The following is a 25100-nucleotide window of genomic DNA, read 5'->3' on the forward strand; positions in this document are numbered from 1 at the left end:
ACAAGATTTAGAGTGCATGCTACACCATTTTAAAGCAGGGTAATTCCACATTAAAACAAAGGTCATATAATTTTCTAGTGCTGACCTCCAGCCACTTTATTTGGTCAGAAAACACGAGTCTTAGAATAACTTCATTTTTCCTTCTAAATGCAGGAGAAATTGGTAGACAGAATATATGGCTCCCTATTTAGTATGTTTTGAGAAACCTAAAGCCACAAAACATCTGTTTTGAGCAGAAAACATGCCCTAAATTTTTGTGTCAGAAGTCATTCCTTCTGGATAAGAAGTAATCTATTAAAATAAAAATGTTATACCAGTCCCTTATCAACTTCCAGCATGCTAGCTGAATTAATTACCTAAAAGGGGTCAGGGTGGTGAGGGCCAGGGCACAGCATCAGTGTGTTTTGACAGGGAAGTCACAAAAAGTGATGGCCTCTGGCTTAGGAAGTGCACAATGAAATACAACGTCCCAATAATGAATTCTGAATATCCAGGGAGCAATAATACTCTAAAACAAACCTGGAGAAGATCATAGAAATGGACATGACAGGAATACACCGAAGGGTGTGAGAGCACTGGAAAAAAACTATATTACATTTTACACTTTAGTCTTGGATCTGTCAAATGTAAAACATAAGGTGCTTTGATACAAGCACCAGAAACCGAATTTTGCTCACTTCATTAAAAAAACAAACAAACAAAATTTATTTTAAGGATATGCACTAGCTTACAGAGACAAAGGGAAAGCCAAACACCAAACAGGCCTCAAGAAGAGCAGACACATGGTAATATCAGGGAGCTAAGATAGCTGGGTCAGTTATACAATTTGAAAGGCCCAGTGAAAAATAAAAAATGCAAGGCTCCTTGTTTAAAAATTGAGACTTTCAAGTTAGTAATAGCAGAACATTAAACCAAATGTAGGACCTTCTAAGAACCAGATCCTGTGTGACTGTAGAAGGTGCAAGCCTGTGCATTTGGCCCTGGGTTTCAGGAATTAATGGGTAATCTCTTCAAGGCTCCACCATTAGAATAAGTTAGCTACTGTAGTTTTCTGTCCCTGTGCTGTGTTGCTCAAGATTCATATTTCTGGAAACCACCAGAGTTTGTTTGTAGGCCAAATTATGTGACCACACAGAAGAAGAGATGAGGGGACCTTGTTTAGCAATCCCATCAAGATTGCATGCAATCATGGGGGAGAGGAGGGACTTTCTCAAAGGAAAATGAAGGCATTTTTAGCAAAGAAAGGGGAAGAATTTATTTATGTGCAAGAAAAAACAACATACGTTCACATAAGAAGAAAAAAGAGTCCATTCTAACACTACTATGACCAACTTCTAAGAAGTTGCCTCTAAGAATATTAATAGTTTATTTATAACAGTGCTCCAGTAATGCCTCCTTTGGATCATAGGCACTGGGCTTTAAATATCCCCAAATTGTTCACTTCAGTGTTTGTAGGAAACTTTTTTTAAAAACAAAATTGTTTTCAGGTAAATTTCCCAATATAAATTATTAAAGTATAATATTCTACTCTTCTATGAAACTATTGAAGAATAAGATAAAAACATGTTTTAGATGAAAAAGAGATAAAAAAGATCATAGGAAGTACTCTGAAGTAATATTAGCTTATATTTTCCAATCAATATGTATTTATGACCTTTAGAGTCTGGCTTCGTGAGCTCATTGACTTCTTGCCAAGCAGCTGTCTCTGGAGGAAGCAGAAGGATTAGGGCGCAGAATCTGGAGCCAAAATTGTTGAATTTAAAGCCCAGTTTTGCTACTTGCATCTTGTTCAGTCTCTGCATCTTAGATTCCTCCTCTGTAGATTATTAATACCATAATTGACTATTAAAATATCTTAAAAGGTGACAATTCAGAACACAATTAAGACTGCTCATTAAAGGAAACATTTTTTTTTTCAGGCATCGAAAAGTAGGTATAGGGACTTCCCTGGCAGTCCAGTGTTTAAGACTCCGCGCTCCCAAAGTAGGGGACATGGGTTCCATCCCTGGTCTGGGAACTAAGATCCTGCATGCCCCACGGCGTGGCCGAAACAAAAGAAAAAGAAAAAAAAAGTAGATATAAAGCAACTTAATACAGTCATTTTGGGAAGACTTGTTTTAGGAATGGAACTTCATTTCTTTCTGAGGAATTTTTTTTCCTGTTATACTTCCTTAAATGGGTAGTTGTCTCTGGAGAGGAAAGAGCAAAATGGAGGTTTTCTTTTATCAGCTCTTCTTTGGTTGCGTACAAAAAAAGGGCTGGGTATTTTCTTTTTCATCCTCATCTCTGTTTCGAAGACAATTGAACATTGATACCAATCTGTGTTTCTGCTGCTTGTGTAAAAGAGAAACCATCCTATGCCACCAGCACCAACTGTTATCTGGTTTTAAATGTCAAGTACACTTCAGCATAGGAAGAAAGAAACTGAGATAACATTCAAAGAGGAATATATTGGAGACAGAGTCCAACAATCTAAGTGTATCTTCCAGACAGGAGTTAGGAAAAGATTCATCAACAGAAACCTAAAACATTTTGCAGTTTCTGACTTATCTAACCTTCTGATTTATAGCCACATATCATGTTTATATTAGTGTTTTTCTGTGTTCGTGCTGTACTGATGAATAATGGAAAGGTAATTCAGCTACTTTAAACTGAAGCGTTTAAATCAGTTCAGCCATGACACTCTGTCTTTATGTCAGTCCTTTCAAGGTCTAGCCTCAGATTCTCTTACTGGCCTCAAGGATTTTTTGTTTGTTCCTTGCAACAGATATTTATACCTTGACAGTTCTATGATGTATAATTATGTATAAATGGTGCTATATGCTTTTCATTTACACAAATAATCTGGCCTGCTATTTATACCAAGTACAGCGGTTCTCCATTTCAGAGAGAAAAAAAGATTGACACCTTTTGTCTTTCTTGTCTATTCATGGTTAAGTTTGCTATTGTTTACAAAAAAACTACATTTTTAGAATCAGCGCCATTCGATGGTTCTACATGTTGATAGTGTGCTTTTACTATCATAATGTTTATTATTATAATATTTAACATAGAAATTTGAATTAAATTTAGCACCTTTTTTGAGACAGTTTTTTAATAAGCCATCTAAACATCTTCCAGGAAAACTATTTACTATAAGATTTCACAAATCTTATTTCTTAGGACATTAATAGGTATTACGAGTGCTCAATAGATAATTATTGAAAGAATGGACAAATGAATGAATGTTTAAGGAATACAGTCGTAAAGTTAGCAGGATTCTTTACTAGGATTATTTAGCTATTATTATGCTGAATATAAGTTTTTTAAAAACATATTTGATCATTAATATTTTGCTAAAAATAAAAAGCAATTATACTTTTTAGCCCCCAAATCTATACCAGTGTTTTATATCACATGCAGGCAATCTCATATAGGACTGCGTTTGCAGGGCAGCTGTGTTCTAATTACTGTGCACTGCAGCTGCAATTCAAACTGCCCATCAAAAGGCTGGACTGTGGCCTTGTATTCCACTAATCCAAACTGAAGGATAGCTCGAAGTTCTCTTAACTGAATTATAGTTCACAGTATGTTAATCACAGTATATAATATCATAATTGACTATTCAATATCTTAAAAGATGATATAATTTAGGATATAATTACAACTGGTAATTGGAGAAAACAATAGTTACTTATTGATATCCAGTTAATCTTCAGGTACTTTCTAATTTTTCTTAATCTTACTTTAGGCACAAAGTTGTAACTCTTCAATACTCATGATTCCAAAAGCCACTTAATTTCTAGAGTTAGGGCTTTGAGACAGCTTATTGGCTAGAACCTAATTATGTACTTTTCATTTAGTAGGAATAATCTTCAAAATAAGTGGGATACTACACATTGTCTTCTATATTATTAAAAACGAGGTTTTCCTCATTCAAACAATTGTACCTCCACTATAACTTTATATTACATAAAATAGTTCTCCACAAGAACAAGAATCTTACTTCTGGGCTTCCCTGGTGGCACAGTGGTTGAGAATCTGCCTGCCAATGCAGGGGACACAGGTTCAAGCCCTGGTTTGGGAAGATCCCACATGCCGCGGAGCAACTAGGCCCGTGAGCCACAACTACTGAGCCTGCGCGTCTGGAGCCTGTGCTCGGCAACAAGAGAGGCCGCAATAGTGAGAGGCCACCGCGATGAAGAGTGGCCCCCACTTGCCGCAACTAGAGAAAGCCCTCGCACAGAAACGAAGACCCAATACAACCAAAAAATAAATAAATAAATAAATCTACACCTTAAAAAAAAAAAAAAATCTTACTTCTTAGGAGGACCTAAATTTAAACCGAGAAACTATGAAAATTCAGTTACACTTTCTTCTCGTGCAACTACAGTTGACCCTTGAACAACACGGGTCTGAACTGTGCTGGTCTGTTATACCTGGATTTTTTTTCGATAAATATATAGTTGGCCCTGCATATCCGTGGGTTTCACATCTGCAGATTCAATCAACCCAGGATCACAAATAATACATGATCCAGTGTTGATTGAATCCTCGGATATGGAGCTCACGGAGTTGGAGGGCTGACTGTGGAATTTGAGCATACATGGATTTTGATATACGTCCTCGGTCCTGGAACCAGTCTTCTGCAGATACTGAGGGACAATGGTACTTGATATCTATATTCATACTCCAAATGAGTTTCTATCGTTATTATTATTGTTATTTCTGTCAGTGTTGTTGTTTTAATTCTACTTGTTTTAGTTCTACTTCTTTCTGTATCTACCCATAACATACTGACTACCTTAAATAGTTTTGCCTAGGTAAAGCTTTAAAGATAAATCTGAAAAGTGATCCATGGGAAATTGTAATATGTAAACCCGTTATTGAGGATTAATAAGGTAGAATTCTTAGCACACGTGTTTAGTGTATGTGAAATTGCCATATATTAATTTATTCAACAGTGACTTGGAAATATAAGGATCACCAAAGGAGAGTATCACCTTATTTAGGGTTACTGGACCAAAAGGAAGAGGCAATTAGTGCAGCCTGAGGTAGCTGGAAGGATTGGAGAGGATTTCCTGGGAGAGAGGGTGCACTAATCCAGGCTTAAAGGATAAGTATAAATGAGCCACATTATGTCAAAACTCACATATATCCTGGAGAAAATTATGGCCAGTGAGTGCGATAAGATATGTCTAACCTATTCTGCTATTATACTACATGTTTTGTTTGTCTTACTAAGGCAGGTGGCACAGTGGGCTGGAGATACACCCCTGGAATTCATGTATTTAAAAGTAAGCCCAGGTGCTTTTTGTGTATGTATGAGTGAGTTTGGCAAGATATTTAGAAATTCTTGATTTTGTGTAATACAGAAAATTTTACTTTTCTAGTTGAAATTGAATGTAGACCATGACAATGCCTTTTGTTACCTCAAGAATGGAATCTGGGAAATTTGGTTGATAAGTGTGATGTAGGTTTTACTAATCTTTCTCATACTGATAAAGTTTTGTGGTTCTAAAGATTTACTCAAAGTCAAAATCTCCAATTCTTTTAGCTTTGAAAAGCATTGGAGTTTTACAGTTTCCTTGCCGCTCTGTATTATGCCAGTAATTTTAGGTATTGCCTTTATGTCAAGTTACAGCACAAGAATTGATTTTGTTTGGAAACACTACCTCCTATATTATACTTTCATGGCTAATACTTATTACACTTAGTTTGCCAGATCTTGAATATTTTAAAAAGGTGAAGGGCATGGAAGAGTCTTTTAAAACTATGTAATTGACTGTAGGTTGTATAACTTTTAACATATCTTCAGTGGTATGTATTATATCAGAATTTTTATTGTAATAGACCGTAACCGCAATATTTGTAAAAAATTGCATTTTGTAAAGGTTACTTAGATACCTAGAGGCAAATTGAAGACATTCTATGGTTTTGTTTTGTTTTTTAAGAATGTTCTGATGTAATACAAATTATTGTAAGCAAATATACAGTTACATATTTTTTATAAATTTTCTTATAAATTATATCTAAAAACCCATTGTGTGCTCTCCTTAAATGGTCATAAGAGGAGACTTTTACATACAAATTCTTAAAATGATGACATTAAGTTCTAAATATATTATGCAATAATGAAATAGGATGGGTTTTATAGTGATAGTTTGGTTCTGAAAGATTAATCAAATTCCCTACATGATATGGATGTGAAGCAAGAGCTTGGTACTTTTGTGACTTATTATCCTGATATTGAAGGGAAAAGGACAGGCAATAAGTAGCATTGGGAAAAAATTATTTTCAAAAACACAATTTACATCTCTAAAAATGACGATTCTCATTTTACTGATTCTATTACCCTACAAATAGGAAGCTCTTATAGTTGAAAAACATTCGTTTAAAAAAAAGAAAGAAATTTCATAGTAAGGCAAGTCATATTAGAGCTTGAATTTGTGACTTTAAAAAAAAAGATTATTTTTTCAAAGCAAATATAAAATAATAAATTGTGTATTTCTTTCATTAAAAAATCTTAATTATATGTAAATTATTTAAATTATAATATATAAAGTACACTAAATAGGTAACTATAAAATATGTATCTTAGATAACTATAGAAGATGCCAAGTATCTAAAATATATTTATAGAATTCTGTCAACAATCAAGACATTAACTATAAAATAATACAGTAAAACCCTTTCCCATTTTTAGATGATTTTCATGTTTATAAATGCATTTGAAAGTAAATTTAGTAACAGTTTACTACAGTGGAATTGAACTATTTTTAAAAGCTCTTTGGTATCATAGTGAGATAATTATTTCTCGGAGATCAGATTTTGTTTTACTTTAATTTGTTTTCCTTGTATAGTTCAAAATTTTCCAAATAAAATCACTTCCATGGAGTGGTGGATGAGAGGGTGGGAAGATTTTCTGAGCTCCAGAATAGAGAAGTGTAAAATAAGGAAAATGTTGAAGATAGGAGTCTGCAAACATATCAGAGAACTGATGTTGTTTACATGATGAATTGCCTGGAAGACTAGAGATAATGAACTTATGTTTTTTAAAAAATATTTGGTTGATATCTGTTAGACACAGGAAGACCAGCCAGTTTATGAGGTTTTCTAAATTGAGAATCACTTCTATAATATCAGGGGACAATAAATAAAAATTTGATCTCCATCTATATAAAATATTTTTGATAGTTCTGTGCCCTCAACTTTCTGACAGCTTGAGTGCTCTGGCAAAGAAAAATGATTGCACTATTAATTCAATCATAGCAAATTAAAACTTACAATATCTACAATTAAATGAGTAATTGCAAAGTGAAAAATGTATACATGTGCACAAACAGATTTTGTTGTATATCTTTATATGTATGTGTGAACATGGGATTTTTTTAAACAATAATTTGAGTCGCTCTCTGCTGAACTTTATTGTACTACGTTCATCTCTATATTTATCAATTCTAATTATTTTTCTTACAGAAATGATCTTTAAACTGGATCTTAAACGACATGTGAAAACAAAAGTAGAGAAGGCAGGGAGAAACATGGATGACATTAATGGCATGGAGAAAAGTTGCTGAACAAAGGCAATCAACTCAGTCATTTCTTTTTATGATTAAACAACTACTTTCAAAGTTTGTATGAGCAGATTTACATTCATAGAATATCTACATTCTTGAAAATTTTAGAGAAGGAAATTCTAACTGTTGTAGGGAATAGGAGTCCTTACTATTTAATCTTATTCCCTAAGATCGTAACCTAATATTTTACTATTGTAGCTTCAGTGAAAAGAACATAGGTAAATACAAGTATATTTAAAATTTTAACCCTATTAAAAGATGATGCAGTATGAAGAAAAGAGCACTAGACAAGAAGTCAGGAGACTGGAATTCTACACCTTCTAGCTGTGTGACACTTAGAAAATTAATTTAGGTTTGAGCTCCTTATATATTAAATAGGAATGTTAAACTAGATCTATAATGCTTTTTGTAGCACTAAATTTGATTATTCTTTTGATATGAGATGCAAAGGAGATTTCCTTGAAGAAGTGATGTATTTTAAGGCAAGAGCTGGAAGGTGGGTAAGCAACACTTTTTCATGCAGATAGAAGAACATATGTAAAGTTCCTGAGGCAGGTTGGAGCTTGGCACATTTCAGGGCCTGAATGAAGAACTGTGTTTGGAACTTAAAAAACAAGGAGGTAGTTGTTAGAAGATGAAGTGTGGTGAGGCAGACAGTTGCTAGATTATGGAGAACCTTGTTGGTTATGTTAAGATATTTGGATTTTATCTTACCTTTCCCCATATCTTGCCTTTCTGATACCCATCACTTCAGCTACATCATTTCAGCTAGTGAAATCCTCCTCATATGTGAATTCATATCTAAATGTAAAATATCAAACGTTCTTATAACCACTTATCCTCCTGTGGAAGGATGGATGCTGGTTTCATCCCTTCCAGAAATACAGCTAAATATCCAATTATAATACAATCTGAGATACAAGTATCTTCCTAAGATGACACTTTCAGTTAAACAACATATTTTGAAAGAAAACATAAGAAAAATACATAGTTTATTCATCAACCAAGTCTTTTTGTAGTTAGTTCCCTAAACATTTTTTTATTAGGTTCTGGGATGCCAGTTCATGAATATGGATTTATACCTTCATGCCTGTCTTAGAATTATTCAAAGCTAAGATTTAATTTACCATAAATAACCTGGGCCTTTTGGAAATGAGGTTTAAATAACAATAAGTTTCCTAAGTATGGTTTTTAAAAACACAATATTATTTTCTTCAAATCTACTTAATGAAGCTTTGGAAGGCAGTTGTATACATATGCTTATTTATTATGCTGTACAAATGGAGATTACTTTTACTTTTCATTCCTTGGAAATCTAGTTCAGAAATCATAGGCACATTACAAAGTGTAAATCATTGCGATCCCTAATGACCGCAGATATTTGCTATCATGAAAGGTGTCAGTACACTAAATAAGGAGTAGCTCCTATGACAGGTAAGAGCATCAGTCTTTTGCAACTGACATTTTCTTGTATTTTGTTATTAATTTGGGCCATTATGTTGAGAAGTTTTCAAATGATTTGAAGAATACATATGGGTGGGAAGAAAATATCTCGGTATCCAAATGATAGTTCTAGTTATAACCAAATGATTAAAAAATAAGGAAAATACTTTTATTTTCTCTTCCTGGTAAGCAAAAATTCTTTAATCACTGTATAGTTTATGTCAAGATATATATTTTCCCATTAAACTTATCTGTCATACTAAAAATAGAATTGCAGCAGAACTTTTGATCTAGCTTGGTAGAAAATTTCTTTCACACAAAGAATCCCAGTGACAAAAGTACAGAGCCAATTCACCATAGGAGTTTGAGTCAAACGTTTTAAATACCAGTTGAAACTCTCCAGTTTCTCAAGTTGAAACTTTCAAGAATATATTTAATGTAACATTTATGAATTTTGCTGTTAATTTTACTCAAAAGCTTTATTATCTAAAACGTACAGACTAAGAAAGGCCCATAAGTCTCAATTTGACTTTATCTAAATGTTACTAAATTTTCAATTATAAAGACTTGGTTGGCATTTATAATCAACAACGCAAGTAAAAGTATTACTGAGCAATTCTAGCAAAGATTCATGGAGATGATACAGAGAGGGTGAAGTGTATATGAATGTGCTCAGTGGAGATTACATTGTCTTTGTTTTTTGTTTGCAGTAGTTATGGTGATTAATGAACCACTGTATCGGGCTTCAGTATCTTACCCTTTGTGTGTGTGTGTGAAGTGAACGGACTATCTGTTTTGATATAAAGCACGTTTCTTCAGTTTTCTGGGCAATAATAATTCAGAGTGTTGGCAGACAGAGAGCTATATATCCTGAAGTGCATGAATTGCATCATCTCGTGAGCCCTGCTAATGCAGGAACAGGAGAGCACCTGAACCTTGCTCTACCCTCCCGGCCTTCTTATGGGTTGTCTGTGCCAGGGGAAACTATGACTTCATATTAGAGACTTTTCTCCTTTTCTTATCAATTACAGGGATGGATTTTTTTTAGGTGTATTTGCCCAGAGACACATGGGTATTTTTGGCCCAATCATAGTCTATTGTTAAACACATTAGTATTCAAAATATTTAATAATTGTAATTCCCCAGGCACCAATCAATCAGAAATACAATGACCATAAATATAGACTAGGATACCTGTGCTGGCCTGTGCGGCTGAGTAGCAGACCTGATTAACAGCCCATTTTCCTAACTGACTCAACCTAATGAAGAATGGTTTTGATTATTGTGGTGTTGCAGCCCACTCTTTTGCATGGAGAAATAAATGGATTTGTTTTCCATATGGGAAAGAATATTAGCTGTTATTTTTTGGTATCAATTATTAAGCAGTTAATGTTCATGGTGAGCCTCTTGAGGTCAGTGACAGAATCCTATGAATCTCTGCAACATCAGCCCCCGTTGCTCTGCTGGACACAATGCGGATGTTTTCCATAACTGTGACATAACGCCATCATTCTCTTTCTTGTTGGAATTAAGGATAGATCCACACTTTTGAAGTATAAAACGAATGGCTGATTTTATCTTCTAAGTACATTTCTGCATGTACTCCATTCGTAACTATCTGAAACAGCAGTGATCCTTAGATGTGTAAATGCTAAACTGTAATTCTTAAGATCTCAGTAATTTCCTGAAATTAGTTGCAGAGCTTCACACTGGTATGGTTTCTGAAAGCTTTTTCAGTCTTTATTGATGTTTAGATACATAATTGGACAAATAGGTTCAAAGAAACAGCGATCTAATTAAAAGGAATTATAAAATTGTTAGTTTAATTTATTGTAAGAGTGCTGGGAAATTTGGAACCGTGGGTGGCAGCCCTGCATTACATAAAAATTCACCTTCCAGAAAAATGTCTGTGTACAAATGAGAGTTGTATGCATAGATTATTACAAAGAATTGTTTCATTCATTTACTTATTATTGTATTCATTTATTCAACTTCATTTATACAATTATTTACTGAGTCAGCCTAATAGGTGCCAGACACCAGGCAAGTTCACAACTTAAACCTGATAAATCTTTGAAAATTCTATTATAACTAAAATATTGTTATTTGTGCTGTGAATTTTAATTTTTATATTTTATTTTATTCTTATTGGTCTTAGACACTAAAATAAAATAAAAACCTTTAAGAATGATTGTATAGCTCACTACAAGTTATATATAATTAAAATGAATCAAGTCATATCAGATAAAATATATTTTATTTTTTAAATTTTTTATTTTATATCAGAGTATAGTTGATTAACAATGTTGTGATAGTTTCAGGTGTACAGCAAAGTGATTCAGTTATACATATACATGTATCTATTCTTTTTCAAGTTCTTTTCCCATTTAGATTGCTACATAATATTGAGCAGAGTTCCCCCGTGCTGTACAGTAGGTTATTGTTGGTCGTCTATTTTAAATATAGCAGTGTGTACATGTCAGTCCCAAACTCCCTAACTATCCCTTCCCCCCTGGTAACCACAGGTTCTCTAAATCTGTGAATCTGTTTCTGTTTTGTAAATAAGTTCATTTGTATCATTTCTTTTTAGATTTTGCATATAAGCAATATCATACAATATTGGTCTTTCTCTGTCTGACTTACTTCACTCAGTATGACAATCTCTAGGTCCAACTATGTTGCTGCAAATGGCATTATTTCATTCTTTCTAATGGCTGGGTAATATTCCATTGTATATATGTACCACATCTTCTTTATCCATTCCTCTGTCGATGGACATTTAGGTTGCTTCCATGTCTTGGCTATGGTAAACAGTGCTGCAGTGAACATTGGGGTGCATGTTTTTTTATGGATGTATGCCCAGGAGTGGGATTGCAGGATCATATGGTAGCTCTATTTTTAGTTTTTTAAAGGAACCTCCGTACTGTTCTCCACAGTGGCTGTATCAATTTACATTCCCACCAACAGTGCAAGAGGGTTCCCTTCTCTCCACACCCTCTCCAGCATTTATTGTTTGTGGATTTTTTGATGACAGCCATTTGACTGGTGTGAGGTGATACCTCACTGTAGTTTTGATTTGCATTTCTCTAATAATTAGCGATGCTGACCATCTTTTCATGTGCCTCTTGGCCATCTGTATGTCTTCTTTGGAGAAATGTCTATTTAGGTCTTCTGCCCATTTTTTGACTGGGTTGTTTGTTTTGATGCTATTAAGCCACATGAAAAATATATTTTAAAAATGAAAATATAAATGATGCTTTGTGTAATTATAGGAATGTTTTATTTTTTTCAATTTTTGTTTTTGTTCATTTGCTTGTTTGTTTTTCACATGAGATGCAGGATCTTGTGACTAAGAGCTCGAGTGCACTGCCTGCGCTCAGATCTCAGCTCTGTTGCTTGTTTGCTGTGTTGCCATCAGCATGATGAACCTCTTTGAGATTCAAATCCCTCAACTGTGAAATGGGGATTATAATACCTCAAAGAGTTGTATGAGTATTAAGTGGTTTAGCATATATGAAGTCCTTACAGGACTACAGGAGATACATTAATTATTATTGTATATATATGCATGTTAAGTGGCTAGTAGGAAAAAAAAATCTTATCCTGCTTATGTACTTAGGTTGGTTCATCTCAGGTCAACTTCTTAATAGCTATTCAAATTTGAGAAGAATTACTTATCTGGGCCTATTTTCTCATATGTAAAATGAAGATACTCATTATAGCTACCTCTTGGTTTTGTTCAAGGTTTGGATAAATTAACACACAGGAAGTGGTTAGCACAGTACTTGGCCCACAGTCAATCCTCAAAAAATGTTAGCTATGACTATTTATTTATTATTTCACTGTAAATGTAAAGTGGGGATAGTAATTAATATGATCACTTCAAATAACAATTGTGATCATGAATATACCCATGAAGACAAGTAAACAATTGTGTGATCCAAAAATGTGTTTCTTTGCTAATTATCCGATACTTTATAAATTGTTATACTATTTGTGAATAATCAGACTTGGATAAAATTAACCAAGGACATATTTTTTTTATTTGCGTCTTTGCCTGACCTTGGTGGCAGGCTCCAAGGCAACGCTGTTTTTTCTCAATTTAGGTTGCCAAGTGACCTTGTCATATACTTCAGTAAATAATATACATAAAAGCTATTGAAATTGAGCATAAGTTTCATAAATATCCTGAGCTATGTTATAGTATTGCCATTATTGTATAGGCCCATTAGTTTTAATGAATGGAAACAAATTTATAAAAACTCATTAAAAATGACTATTTTCGTAGGCTGCTCTTTTCATACTATTTTTATATCTACCTCATAGGCACATTTGGAAAATTGTTAATCTTAATATCTTTTCGTTATATATACCTTCAATATAAGCGTGTTAAGTTATTTTCAAAATGCAGTATTTAAAAATAATCGTTTATATCAAGTAGAATAAAATAAGTATTATTTTTCCACATATTACTATGCTAAAAATTTAATGATTATTTGATAAGCATGCTAATTACATATGAAGTTATGCATCTCTCAGTTATTTTACTATTTTCACATAAAATCCTATTCATACTAGTCTTTCTTAATCCACAAAATGGTTGAATCCACAATTGATTGATTTAGTAATTTAAAAGAATAATTACTAAAATTATTTTATCCCAAATTTTGGTTTCTTAATCTTTTCTTTCCAGTTAATTTTTAAGCATATTTTCAGAAAATCTCTATATGAAATTCCTCTTTCAGTGATTACTTTTGACTTTCAACATTTTTAAAAGGGTTAAATAAGTGTAAACCCATTGTTATCATGTATAAATTAAATTCCAGTTGGGGAAAAAAATCACATTCTAAAATAGTGATTGTCATTGAACCTTATTACCGCTACATATAAAATTGACAAATCATTTCATAATTTTGACAGAAAGTTTCAGAATTTCCAAAGACTAATGTGAAGAAATAATGAGAGTCACAAGGAAGTTTTTTCTAGCTCACTACTGACATTGATCAACAGCTTGGAAAATACTGCTCTGAATATGCTACCTAGTAATTTTTGTTCATTTTTTTCTTGTTAGGAACCTTTCCCTGAAATTAACAAAAGAGATTGATCCGGAAGCCAGGTGTCCCCATATCAGGGGAACACCCAGCAGTCCATCTGCAGATTGGCCCCTGCCAGGTGTGGAAGAAAATGGAGGCATCGATTCTATGCCATTCAGACTGATGCTACAGGACTGCACAGCCGTCAAGACATTATTATTAAAGATGAAAAGAGTTCTACAAGAGGTAATGGTTTGCTCTAAGATTAATGTTTTCAGTGCTGGTAGATAGTGAAGTCTGTAGACCTGGTTAGTGCCTGCTTCTATCAATAGTTAACTGCATAACACTGGGCAGAGGTCAGGTATCCTCTTGGAACTTAGCCTTTCTCATATGTCAAATGAAGGGTTTGTAGTTCTGGTTTATAAGGTACTCTTCAACTCAAAAATTCTAAGATTCTGTGAAGGAATTAAAAAAGAATAAATTGATACCTAGTCTGGGAAAAGTCAGATAAAGAGAAATGGGCATCAGCTGTTAGGTTTTTAAAAGGCTATTGAGAGACCTATTAACTGGACTTCATTTTAATGATATTGAGACTTTATATGATACCATAAAAGTAGTTTATTTAGTCATTTTTGTTCCAATAACAATTAATCTAGTAAAATTTCATCTGAATGTTTGATTGATTTTGCCCATTGACTCCAGGTGCCCTCTTTCAGTCTATGCTCAGTTAGATGATGAGCTAGTCAGGAAAATACGCAGTGGAGTCTTTCATCTTTATGGTCAAGAATCAGCCATTCTTTAGGATTCAAGTATGTTATGGTTTTATTTTTATAATTGCAACAGTTATTTTCTTTGGAGGATTTCTATAAAAAGTGTAAACATTATTATTTCAAAGATGTAAAATGAGGGGACCAAAATTTTACATGACTTTCCTCTAGTGGGTGTGAATTCAGAACAACAGCCTGAGATTTCTGACTCTCAATTCAGTGACATTTTATCATGCCCTATTATCATTTAAATGATTTCTCATTATTGAAAAGGGATGTTAATGAATAGTGTGAGAATAGAAAAATGTAACTATTTAGTATGAGTAGTATTATGACTCACTTACAATGTTGACCGCTGATATTTCCTTTTCTAACACTGATAATAATAATAGCAACACTAGTGGCTACCACTAGAGGCCAGAATTGAATCAGGGAGAGAGAAGGGAATTTAAGAGAAGTGATTGTCATAGACTCTTAGGGACATCCAGTCATGTATTCCTGTGAGCTATTAAAGTAATAACTGGAAGAGATCTCTGCATCCCATACCAGTTTATATCTCTGGGGTGGTCTTTGTGTCTAGAATCTATGCAGTGGTGTGTAGGAGTGGTGTGCTTATACTTGATCATTGTTAGAATTTCAGGAATTTTATGAGCTGACAGTTAAGCACAGGCATTAAAAAAATTAAATTATATACACTTATAATGAAACAAATTATATTTTTAAAAGGGTAATCAGTACTCAAAACTCTACATTTCCTACTAACTTTACTATATTTTACTATTAATTACACTTGTGAGCTTGTTTACATCTATTGGATCTATATGTAGAAATACTATATAATAGCTAATGTGCATATTTCCCAATTGTACATTCATTTATGTCACTTTGTTAGCTTGAAATCAGCCACATGGGAATATTATGCCACAGAAATTGGCAAACAATGCAAGGTAGGGCTTTTAAATTTTGGAGAGCTGTTGTTAAATATTTACCAGTACACCGCTATATGTATTACTATATGGTTTCTATATTGACAACATAAGTTTCTTTCTGCACTAGTCCAGGCTTCCTGACCTTTTGCTTGACATGTAGTCTGAACCTCTCTGAACAACGCAAACTTAATAATAGCTGTTATATTAAAAGATATTAATCTCAAAGTCTGTAACAGTCAAGTATTCAGTTTTCTACCTCTCTCTTTGGTCTGGATTTTAATTTTAAAAAATCAAAAAAGTAAAAGGAAGTAGGAAAAACTGACAGGAAGAGTCAAGGGGCTTTCTTATGGTACTTAATTTTATAATTTAAAAATACGCAGTGATATTCACTGTAAAGTCAATATTCAGAATATATTGAGATTGTTTTTATATTTCTATCTGTTTTTCTTCATTAAAGAGTATTTGAAGAAACTGAAGAGAATTGACTTTTAAAGCTAATGTAAAATGAACAATAATTACATCTGTTTGTTAAGCCCATTCAGAGATCAGGGGGTCTTACTGTTTATGGTCAGCAAGAAAAGCAATATTATTATATGATTAGCATTAACATCTGTTCTAGAAAAAAGATATTCATAATAGATGCCTTTAAAGAAAACTGAAATATCCTCGAAGCCATGAGTTTTTAAATGGCAATTCAGATTTCATTGCTGAATTTAATTCCAGCTATTCATTTTAGATCAATAATACCTTTTTTAACATAGACAAATAGAGTTTATTTCTATTAACTTATTTTTATGATGCTTAGTAGTCCACCTGTATATACAGATAATTTCTTTTAATAGATCTTTATTGGAGTATAATTGCTTCACAATACTGTGTTAGTTTCTCTTGTACACCAAAGCGAATCAGCCATATGCATACACGTCCCCATATCCCCTCCCTCTTGAGCCTCCCTCCCATCCTCCCTATCCCACCCCTCTAGGTCATCGCAAAGCACCAAGCTGATCTCCCTGTTCTATGCTGCTGCTTCCCACTACAGATAATTTTTAACTGCAGAAGATCCCAATTATTTTATTTTTAAGATGAAAATACTCATTAATGAGTTTAGTGTATCACACTAGAAACCACTCCTATTTGAGATTTTTCCTAATGCTACTCTGTTGACATCTTAGATTTTAATTCTGAGATAGGTCAAGTGTGAATAATCTGAATGGAAGCTCACACTGCCATTTTTATCCCCCTTCTTTGGAGATCATTTGCTATTACAACCCCAAATATCAATTCCTTTATTTAAAAAAAAAAGGCTGGCTTTGGGCCCTAAGAAATTCTGCTGTCACTTTATTTTTTCATATTAATGATTTAAAAAAAAAAGTGACTGCAGCAAGGGAGAACTATATAAATTTTTCTTCCTTCTTTGTTAGCTTTTTCACATAACTCCATTACCTGTAAAAGAAGAAAATATTTAATACAATATCTACAGAAGTAGTTTTTGTTTTGATGTTTCGTTTCAGTTTGTTCTCTTTTTGTTATTCTCTTATTATAAAATTTGTTTGTACTGTACAGTAACTGACCAAGAAGACTACTGGGAAGGGATTTTAGGTGCAGTGCATAGTTTCTAGTAAGATAACAGCTAATAAGAATGTTTATCCAAGATTGTTTGCAATGCTCCTCCACCCAAAACCCTTGCCTTTTTAATTTATATTTAACAAATGTTCCTAGCAAATTTCCTGAATCATATAAGACATTTTTTTAAAGTTAGATAAATGTTAAACAAATTTTAAAAATGTTGATATGATCAGGCGAATCTAACAAGAAAATTAGATTATTGAAAATCAGAGAACTATTTGTTCGAGAATCAATATCATTTACAAGCTCAGGTAGTTGACATAAACATTTGGGTTTGCCATTGAATAAAGAGCTCTTACCCATTTTTCTTTTTTTCTCAACAAGCTAGCAGTTCAAACTAATTTTATTATCTCTAAAAAATAATAATGGGAAACTTTCAAGGATAATTTTAAATGTAAACTTCTTATTTCTTTTATTTTTAAATACAACACATAAATATATGACAAAACTTGGAGTGTTTTGAACTTCACCATAAATCATTGTATGGCGGGGATTTCTTAAAGATTTTTTTCTTTTAGCACATTTTGGTGAAATGATTCCAAAATCTATGACAACATTCTTATAAACTAACATTTTCCTATCAGCAAATCTCAAAAGGAAATGAAAAGCCTGTAGAATAGGAGCTCCGACGATGGATAATTACAGAAGGAAAAAGCAACAGTGGAGAGTCATGAAGTATGGAAATTCACCAAAAACAAACAATTACCCATGTAAATCTAGATAACAATATAATAATTAGACTGCTCTTTATATTTATCTTTTGAAAATAACAAAATTCCAAGTTTCTGCTACCTACCTTATGCTTATTTGCTTGTTTTTGCTTGCATAAAAATTTGTTTAAGATAAAAATTGGAAAAAAGATACACCACAAAAACTGCAAATGCAAGAAAACTAGAGTGGCTATACCCATGTCAGGTAGATAAGATGTATCACCAGAATCAAAGAGCTACATTTCATAATGATAATACAACATTATAAAGCATTTATACTCCAATAAAGATGTGAAAAAAAATAAAATACACACACACACACACACACACACACACACGAGTCAGTTCATCAGGAAGACATAACAGTCATACATGTGGATGGCCTATGTATGTAACTTGTAAATATATGTTGCAAAATCTGACAGAACTAAATGAAGAAGTAGGTACTTCACAATCATAGTTGAAGATTTTAACTCTTCTCTCAATAACTGATAAAAGAACTAAAAATCAGGAAAGTTTCAGAAAATTTGAACAACATATTTAACTTCTTTAGTAATGACTGACTTTTACATAATAGAATTATACCAGCTTTTCAGTGCGTGTGGAACATCACCAAGACAGAGTATATGCTGGGTCAGAGAAATATCTCAATAAATTTCAAATGTAGACATCTATGTAATACATTTTTTGAGAACAGTGGAATTAAATTAAAAATCATGAATAATCAAGTAACTAGAAAAACATCAAATATTTTGAAATTAAACAGCAAACTTCAGTATACCCCATGGATCAATTTAGAAGCCTCAGGGAAATTTTAGAGTGTTTCAAATGAGATGGTAATAATAATAGAATAAATCAAAATTCATGGGATATAGTTGAAACCATGCTTGGAGGGAAATTTATAACTTTAAAAGTTTATATTTAAAGTAATAAAGTGCCATAATTAATAACTAATTTTCTCCTTAAGAAGCTAGAAAATAATGGCAAATTAAACCCCAAGGAAGTAATAGAAATAAATATAAAAAACAAAATTAATAAAACTGAAAACAGACAAATAATAGAAAATTTACGAAGGGCTCAAATTGGTTCTTTGAGAAGTTAAAAAAAAAAAGACTGTAGAGGAAAAAAAGAAAATAAGAAATACAAATTACTAATATCAGCAATGAATTGCTGGGAGAAATAATCACTACAAATCTTATGGGAATTAAAAGGATAATAAGGAAATGTTATAAACAATAGTATGGCAATAAATATGACAATTTAGATGAAAATCACAAATCCCTTGTAAAATACAACTTTCCATAATGACACAAGAAGAAATTAAAAATCAGAGTAGTCCAATTTCTATTAAAGGGATATATTTTATTATTAAAAAAGAAAAAATGATCCCCATAAAGAAAATCTAAGCCCAGGAGGTTTCACTGGTGCATTCTGACAAATATTTAAGAAAGACTTAAAACTAATATTATGCAAAAAAGTTTAGGAAATAGAGAAACAAGATATGCTTCTCAACTGTTTGGTGTGGCAGACATAGGACTATTATAATAACCTGGCAAAATCTTTATAAGTAAAAAGAAATCACAGGAAAATTTCCCATATATATATATATATATATATATATATATATATATATATATATATACACACACACACACACGTATATGGAGAGAGAGAGAAAGAGGGATGCAAAAGTCTTTTAAATTAGTAAATAAAATTGGCAATATAAAAATATACAATGAGCTATTTGGTTCTATTGCAAGAGTGCAAGGTTTGTTTAGCATTCAAAAACCAGTCAGTGCAATTCACTATAGTAATAAACTAAAAAAAAGAAAAAGTACATGAGCATATTCATAGGTGAAGAAAACATTTGAAAAAATCAAACATCAATTTATGGTTAAAAGAGAGAAAAACTGAACACAGTGGTAGTAGAAGGGAACTCCTATCCCTACAGCTAATACCCATACTTAATGAGGTAAAACGGAAGCTTCTAATACTATTAGCAAAGCAAGAATGTCCACTCTCCCCACTTTTAATGAACATTGTGCTGGAGGTTCTAGCTAAAAATAGGCAAGAAAAAGCATTAAAAGCATAAATATTGGAAAGAAAAGATAAAACTACCTGTATCCGAAGTTGCAAGATGGTTGTATAGATATCCCTAAGGAATCAACAAGAAAGTTAATGATAAGCCTAGTAGGAATAATAAGTGAATTTAGCAAGGTCGAAGGATACAAAGATAGAAGTTTATAATTAAATTATGTATTGTTCCATAGCACATTATCTAGTGGACTAAAACAGACATTTGCTGTCTCATAGTTTTTGTGGTCAGGAATTTGAGAGCAGTTTACATACTGCTTCTGGCTGAAGGCCTTTCATGAGGCTGCACTCGAGATGTCAGCCATAACTGCAGTCAGGTGAAAGTTTGACTGGGCTTGAGGATTAATGTAATGTGGCAGGAAGGTTCAGTTTTTTACTACAGGTGGTCAGAGCCTCAGTGCCTCACCATGTGGACCTCTTCATTGTGTGACATGGCAGCTGGCTTCCCCCAGAGTATGCAATCCAAGAGAAAGAGCATAAGAGGAAATAAATGATATCTTCTATAACGTAATCTTGGAAGTAACATACCATCACTTTTGTAAACTGTATTGGTCGCAAAGACCAATCTTGATTCAGTGTGAGAGGGCACTATACAAAGGCCTGGGTACCACGAAGTGCAGAACATAGTGGCCCTTCTTATCCAAGCCACCATAGTCCACCTCTTGGCCCCCAGAGATCCATCTCTCACAGTCCAAAATATACTTACCCCCTCCCAAGGCCACCCAAAGTATCATTCTATCACAGCATCAGTTCAAAGCACAGAATCTCATTAGGTAAAACATGTGCAGTTGTAGATACAAGCCTTAAGTACAGCAACCAAAGTACAGTTCTCCATTTGAAGACCTGTGAACTAATGCACAGGTTAGTAGTCCTTGATTAGGACTCAAAGCCTGAGAATAATTCTCCTTGGCTTTTAGTTCCACCCTTTGTACTCTTGGTTCTACCCTTCAAGTCATCCTTTCTTTTATTATAAAGTTAGCACATGTTTGCAGCTGAATAGTTTTCTCATCCTTATTTGTGTTTGCCTACATTGGTATCCAAAGGCCTCTTTTAATTTTGTACTGTCTCTGTCCCTTTAATTCGAAACTGTAAAGTGTTTCTGTGAATATAACTCTTAAATTCTTTTTAGATCTCTGTGAACTTTATTAGGGATTCACTCCATTAGACAAAAGCCACACCCATTAATCTCTTCAAGATAAGCTCTTCTTTAACTTGAAATAGCTGATGGACAACGCCTTTAAGCCTTTAAACTTTTGTTTGGTTGAGCGCATCTGTGAGACAAACCCTAAAGGTAACCAAAAGGCACCTTTCGTCTGATTGAACTAGGTTCTCTGCAGCACTATTTTTCACCTTTCAGAGTAGCTCTGCATCTAGTAAATAAATTTATAAGGTAATAAAAAATGTTTACATCTGGATTGGTAGAGTTTGTTGCATGAATTTACATTTTTATCAAAGCTTATCAAATTGTACACTTAATATGGCAACACATGGAATGTCATCACATAACTGATAGCACCACTGTCAGTGCTTCCATGTTGTGGAATTTCTCTTCTTCCCTTGGAAGACCTGTATGTGAACTCTGACCATTTATCACGTAGACTAAGGGCACTATTGTCAGTTCTTACCAGTTGTTATTGGAGCTTAATTTTCTTCTCAATTTTAGAATAACATAAGTTAAAAAAAAAAATATATATATATATATAGAACCCTTTCTTCATATAAAGCAATACATCGCCTGTATACTCCCTGAAGAAACCTCTAGTTTAGAGAATGGCATAACTTAGATTCATTGAGAATAGATAAGTTTCCGAGTAAGAATACTCTACCTACCTGAGGCTTGGCTTTTTATGAGGCTATAAGCTTGATCTGGAAAATAGATAAGAAGGGGAGGGAAGTATATTTCCATGACTCTTTTGCTATGTAAGCAACCTTAACTTTCAACAGTCCTCTGAGAGAGATTAGAGAAGGTAGAGAAAAATTCTTCCCTAATCCTTAATCCCATTTCACCCACAAAGTCCCACTAGAGGAGGTATATTAGAGTGGTAAAAATTACAGTGTTTAAAACCATTGAGATCTAAGTGTGATTCTCACTTCTGCTGCTTAATAGCTGCTACAAGTTGATTAAGGTTTTTGAGTCTGTATTTTATCATATGCAACGTTTACCAACTATTTCATAGAGCCAGTTAAACAGTAAAATGTATATAACAAGTTATCACAGTGAGAGTGTGGGTTTAAGTACCCTTGAACAGGAGCTGCTGCAATGATCTCATTCATTTGTGTGATTAATACTGACCGTTTCAAGCAAGGTAGAATATTTGAGATTTCTTAAACTTGGAAATATACCAGTAAATGTTCTTAATAGGACAATATGTTGTATTTATTGAATAATAACTCAATATTAATAATTGTTAATAAAGGCTATTACTAGCTGAAGCTGAAAGTGGAAATATTGTTGTCATTTATGTTTTTCTGGGCATTCAGTTGTGCTAGCACATTTGACCTGACATTCCTTGGCTAGAGAACTACTACATGTCAATTGAATTTCCTGTTGACAGTCAATACGTAAGAAAGTTTTTTTCCAAGTGAGAAATAATGATGACAGACCATGGTAGTAGCAGTTGAGACAGAGAGAAGGGAAAAGATGTGTGACTTGTTTTGGAAGTGATGTCAGCAGCCACTGCTATGAATTGGAATTGGGTGGTGATAGCAAGAGAAGAAGCAAGGGCGACTGAGAGTTGTTCTTCGAGTACTAGGCAGACATTATTGCCATTTTCTGAGACTGGGAAGACTAGGAGAGGGTTGACCTGTGTGAGACAGGAAGGAAACAAGAGTTTTCTTTTGGCCAGGTTGAGGTTGAGATGCTTATTTAGACATGCAAGTGTACTTGTCAAATAGAAATTTGAATTAATGTGTCTGCAAACCCAGAAAGATCAGGGCTAAAAATATAGATTGAGTATTCATGATTATATACATTATGTTTAAAGCTATGGAAGAGAGAACTTGTACGTAACACCAGGGTGGGAAGCTCCAACATTAAATGATCAGAAAGTTTAAAAAAAAAAAAAAAGAGTCTCCAATGAGATGGGAAGAATACCAAGAGTAATATCAAGAAGCAAGGGAAGGGGGCTTTCCTGGTGGCGCAGTGGTTGAGAATCTGCCTGCCAATTAAGGGGACACGGGTTCGAGCCCTGGTCTGGGAAGATCCCACATGCCGCGGAGCAACTGGGCCCGTGAGCCACAATTACTGAGCCTGCGCATCTGGAGCCTGTGCTCCACAGCGAGAGAGGCCGCGATAGTGAGAGGCCCGCGCACCGCGATGAAGAGTGGCCCCCGCTTGCCACAACTAGAGAAAGCCCTCGCACAGAAACGAAGACCCAACACAGCCATAAATAAATAAATAAATAAAAACATCTGATTGTCTTAAAAAAAAAAAAAAAAGAAGCAAGGGAAAACATTACTTTAAGAAAGCCAACTTGAGGAATGATGCTGAGAAGTAAATATGATAAGAAAAGATAAACAGTCAGTGGATTTGTCAATCTACTGATTAATTCCAAAAGCATATTACCCAGGCTTTAGAAATTTCAATATGTAAAACAACCTATACAAAGTATTAATTTATAAAGCTAAAGCCTAAAATAGAAATAGTAACTATTTCCAGCTTGTTCTCAGTTATTAAATTATTGGTTTATTTCTTTGTAAATCATTGGTCTATGAATTTGAAGGATGTGAAAATGAATAATACATGCCCTGAACGAATTTTTAAAATATGTTTTAAGGTAAGACATGTCTTAGTTTTGGAAGGATATTATAAATTGTATTAGGTTAATTAATAATGATGACCAAACGTTCATCTTCCATGAGTACCCTCCATACTGAGGTATTATTTTTTTCTTTAAAGAGTATTACTTCTATTAGCTAAAGTTGTTATTTATACTGCAGAGGCAATCTAATACAGTGATCACAATATACTAGTCTGTACTACGACAGACTGCTCAAATTTGAACATCAGATCTCAGTAGGTACATATGACTTTGGGCAAAGTGAGAATCCATGAGAATCGGGTCTCTCTCAGAAGCAGAATTACTACGTAAGTGCATGTTCAAAACTACTAGATAACATCAAAGTTTTTCCAAAGTTCTCGTACCAAGTTACTCTCCCTCCGGGTATATTCATGTAATAGAATGCTTTATGTTCATGTACCATCATGTCCCACAAAGAGTGTTTTCAACACAAAAACCAAGTCACAGATAAATTCATACAGAATATAGAGTTTAAAAATATGCAAAGCTAAATAATTATTAAATATTATTAAAGAATATATATTTATAAAAGTATGGGGATGTTAAACATGGTAGTCAAGGTAAGATTACATGTGTAGAGGTAGTGATTGAGGAGGGGTAGACATGTGCAATTAAGGCAGATATTTATTTTATATTCATGGTATATTTTCTTATGTGTTTCTGTCAAAATCATTGCATATACATAATATTTTCTTATATATGTAACGTTGCCTTAAAAAACTCAGTCGTCGCAAATTGTGTGTACTCTGAGTGGCTCCCACTACACCAACTCCATCCCCTACAATGCTGTTTTCCTCTGTATTTCTCTTCCCATGAACGTTGCAGAAATATTTTGGCTACTCCTTTGCCATCAGTGTATCATTTGGTATTTATTTAATGTCAAACTAAAAACGAAGTGGGATCAGTGTGAGAAAGGGTATGACAATCAGGCAGAGAATTCTTTCCTGGTATGAGTACTTACATAATCTGCCAGTCATGTGTATTATTTTATTACTTATTAAAAACAAACTACAACCCTGTATTAACAATAACCGCCACCCTCATTGTACCTGAATGATGTGGTTATTTGTGTTATAATCATATTCAATAATTAATCAAATAACCACTAATATGGTTCTGCTATGCATGTTTAACTTTTA

The 25100-nt window shown here is 33.5% G+C and overlaps 1 protein-coding gene across 3 annotated transcripts in view; it reads left to right on the forward strand.

The window, feature by feature from the left end:
- The window catches only part of CCSER1 (coiled-coil serine rich protein 1), a 1333501-nt gene that overhangs the window by 451197 nt on the left and 857204 nt on the right, over positions 1-25100 (forward strand). For all 3 annotated transcript variants that reach the window (XM_036852949.1, XM_036852947.1, XM_036852948.1), the window contains exon 6: positions 14074-14281. In XM_036852949.1, coding sequence (XP_036708844.1) covers positions 14074-14281 — 208 coding nt within the window. The remainder of the gene's footprint in view (positions 1-14073; positions 14282-25100) is intronic.

This window comes from Balaenoptera musculus, chromosome 5 (genome assembly GCF_009873245.2).
Source record: "Balaenoptera musculus isolate JJ_BM4_2016_0621 chromosome 5, mBalMus1.pri.v3, whole genome shotgun sequence".
NCBI lineage: Eukaryota > Metazoa > Chordata > Mammalia > Artiodactyla > Balaenopteridae > Balaenoptera > Balaenoptera musculus.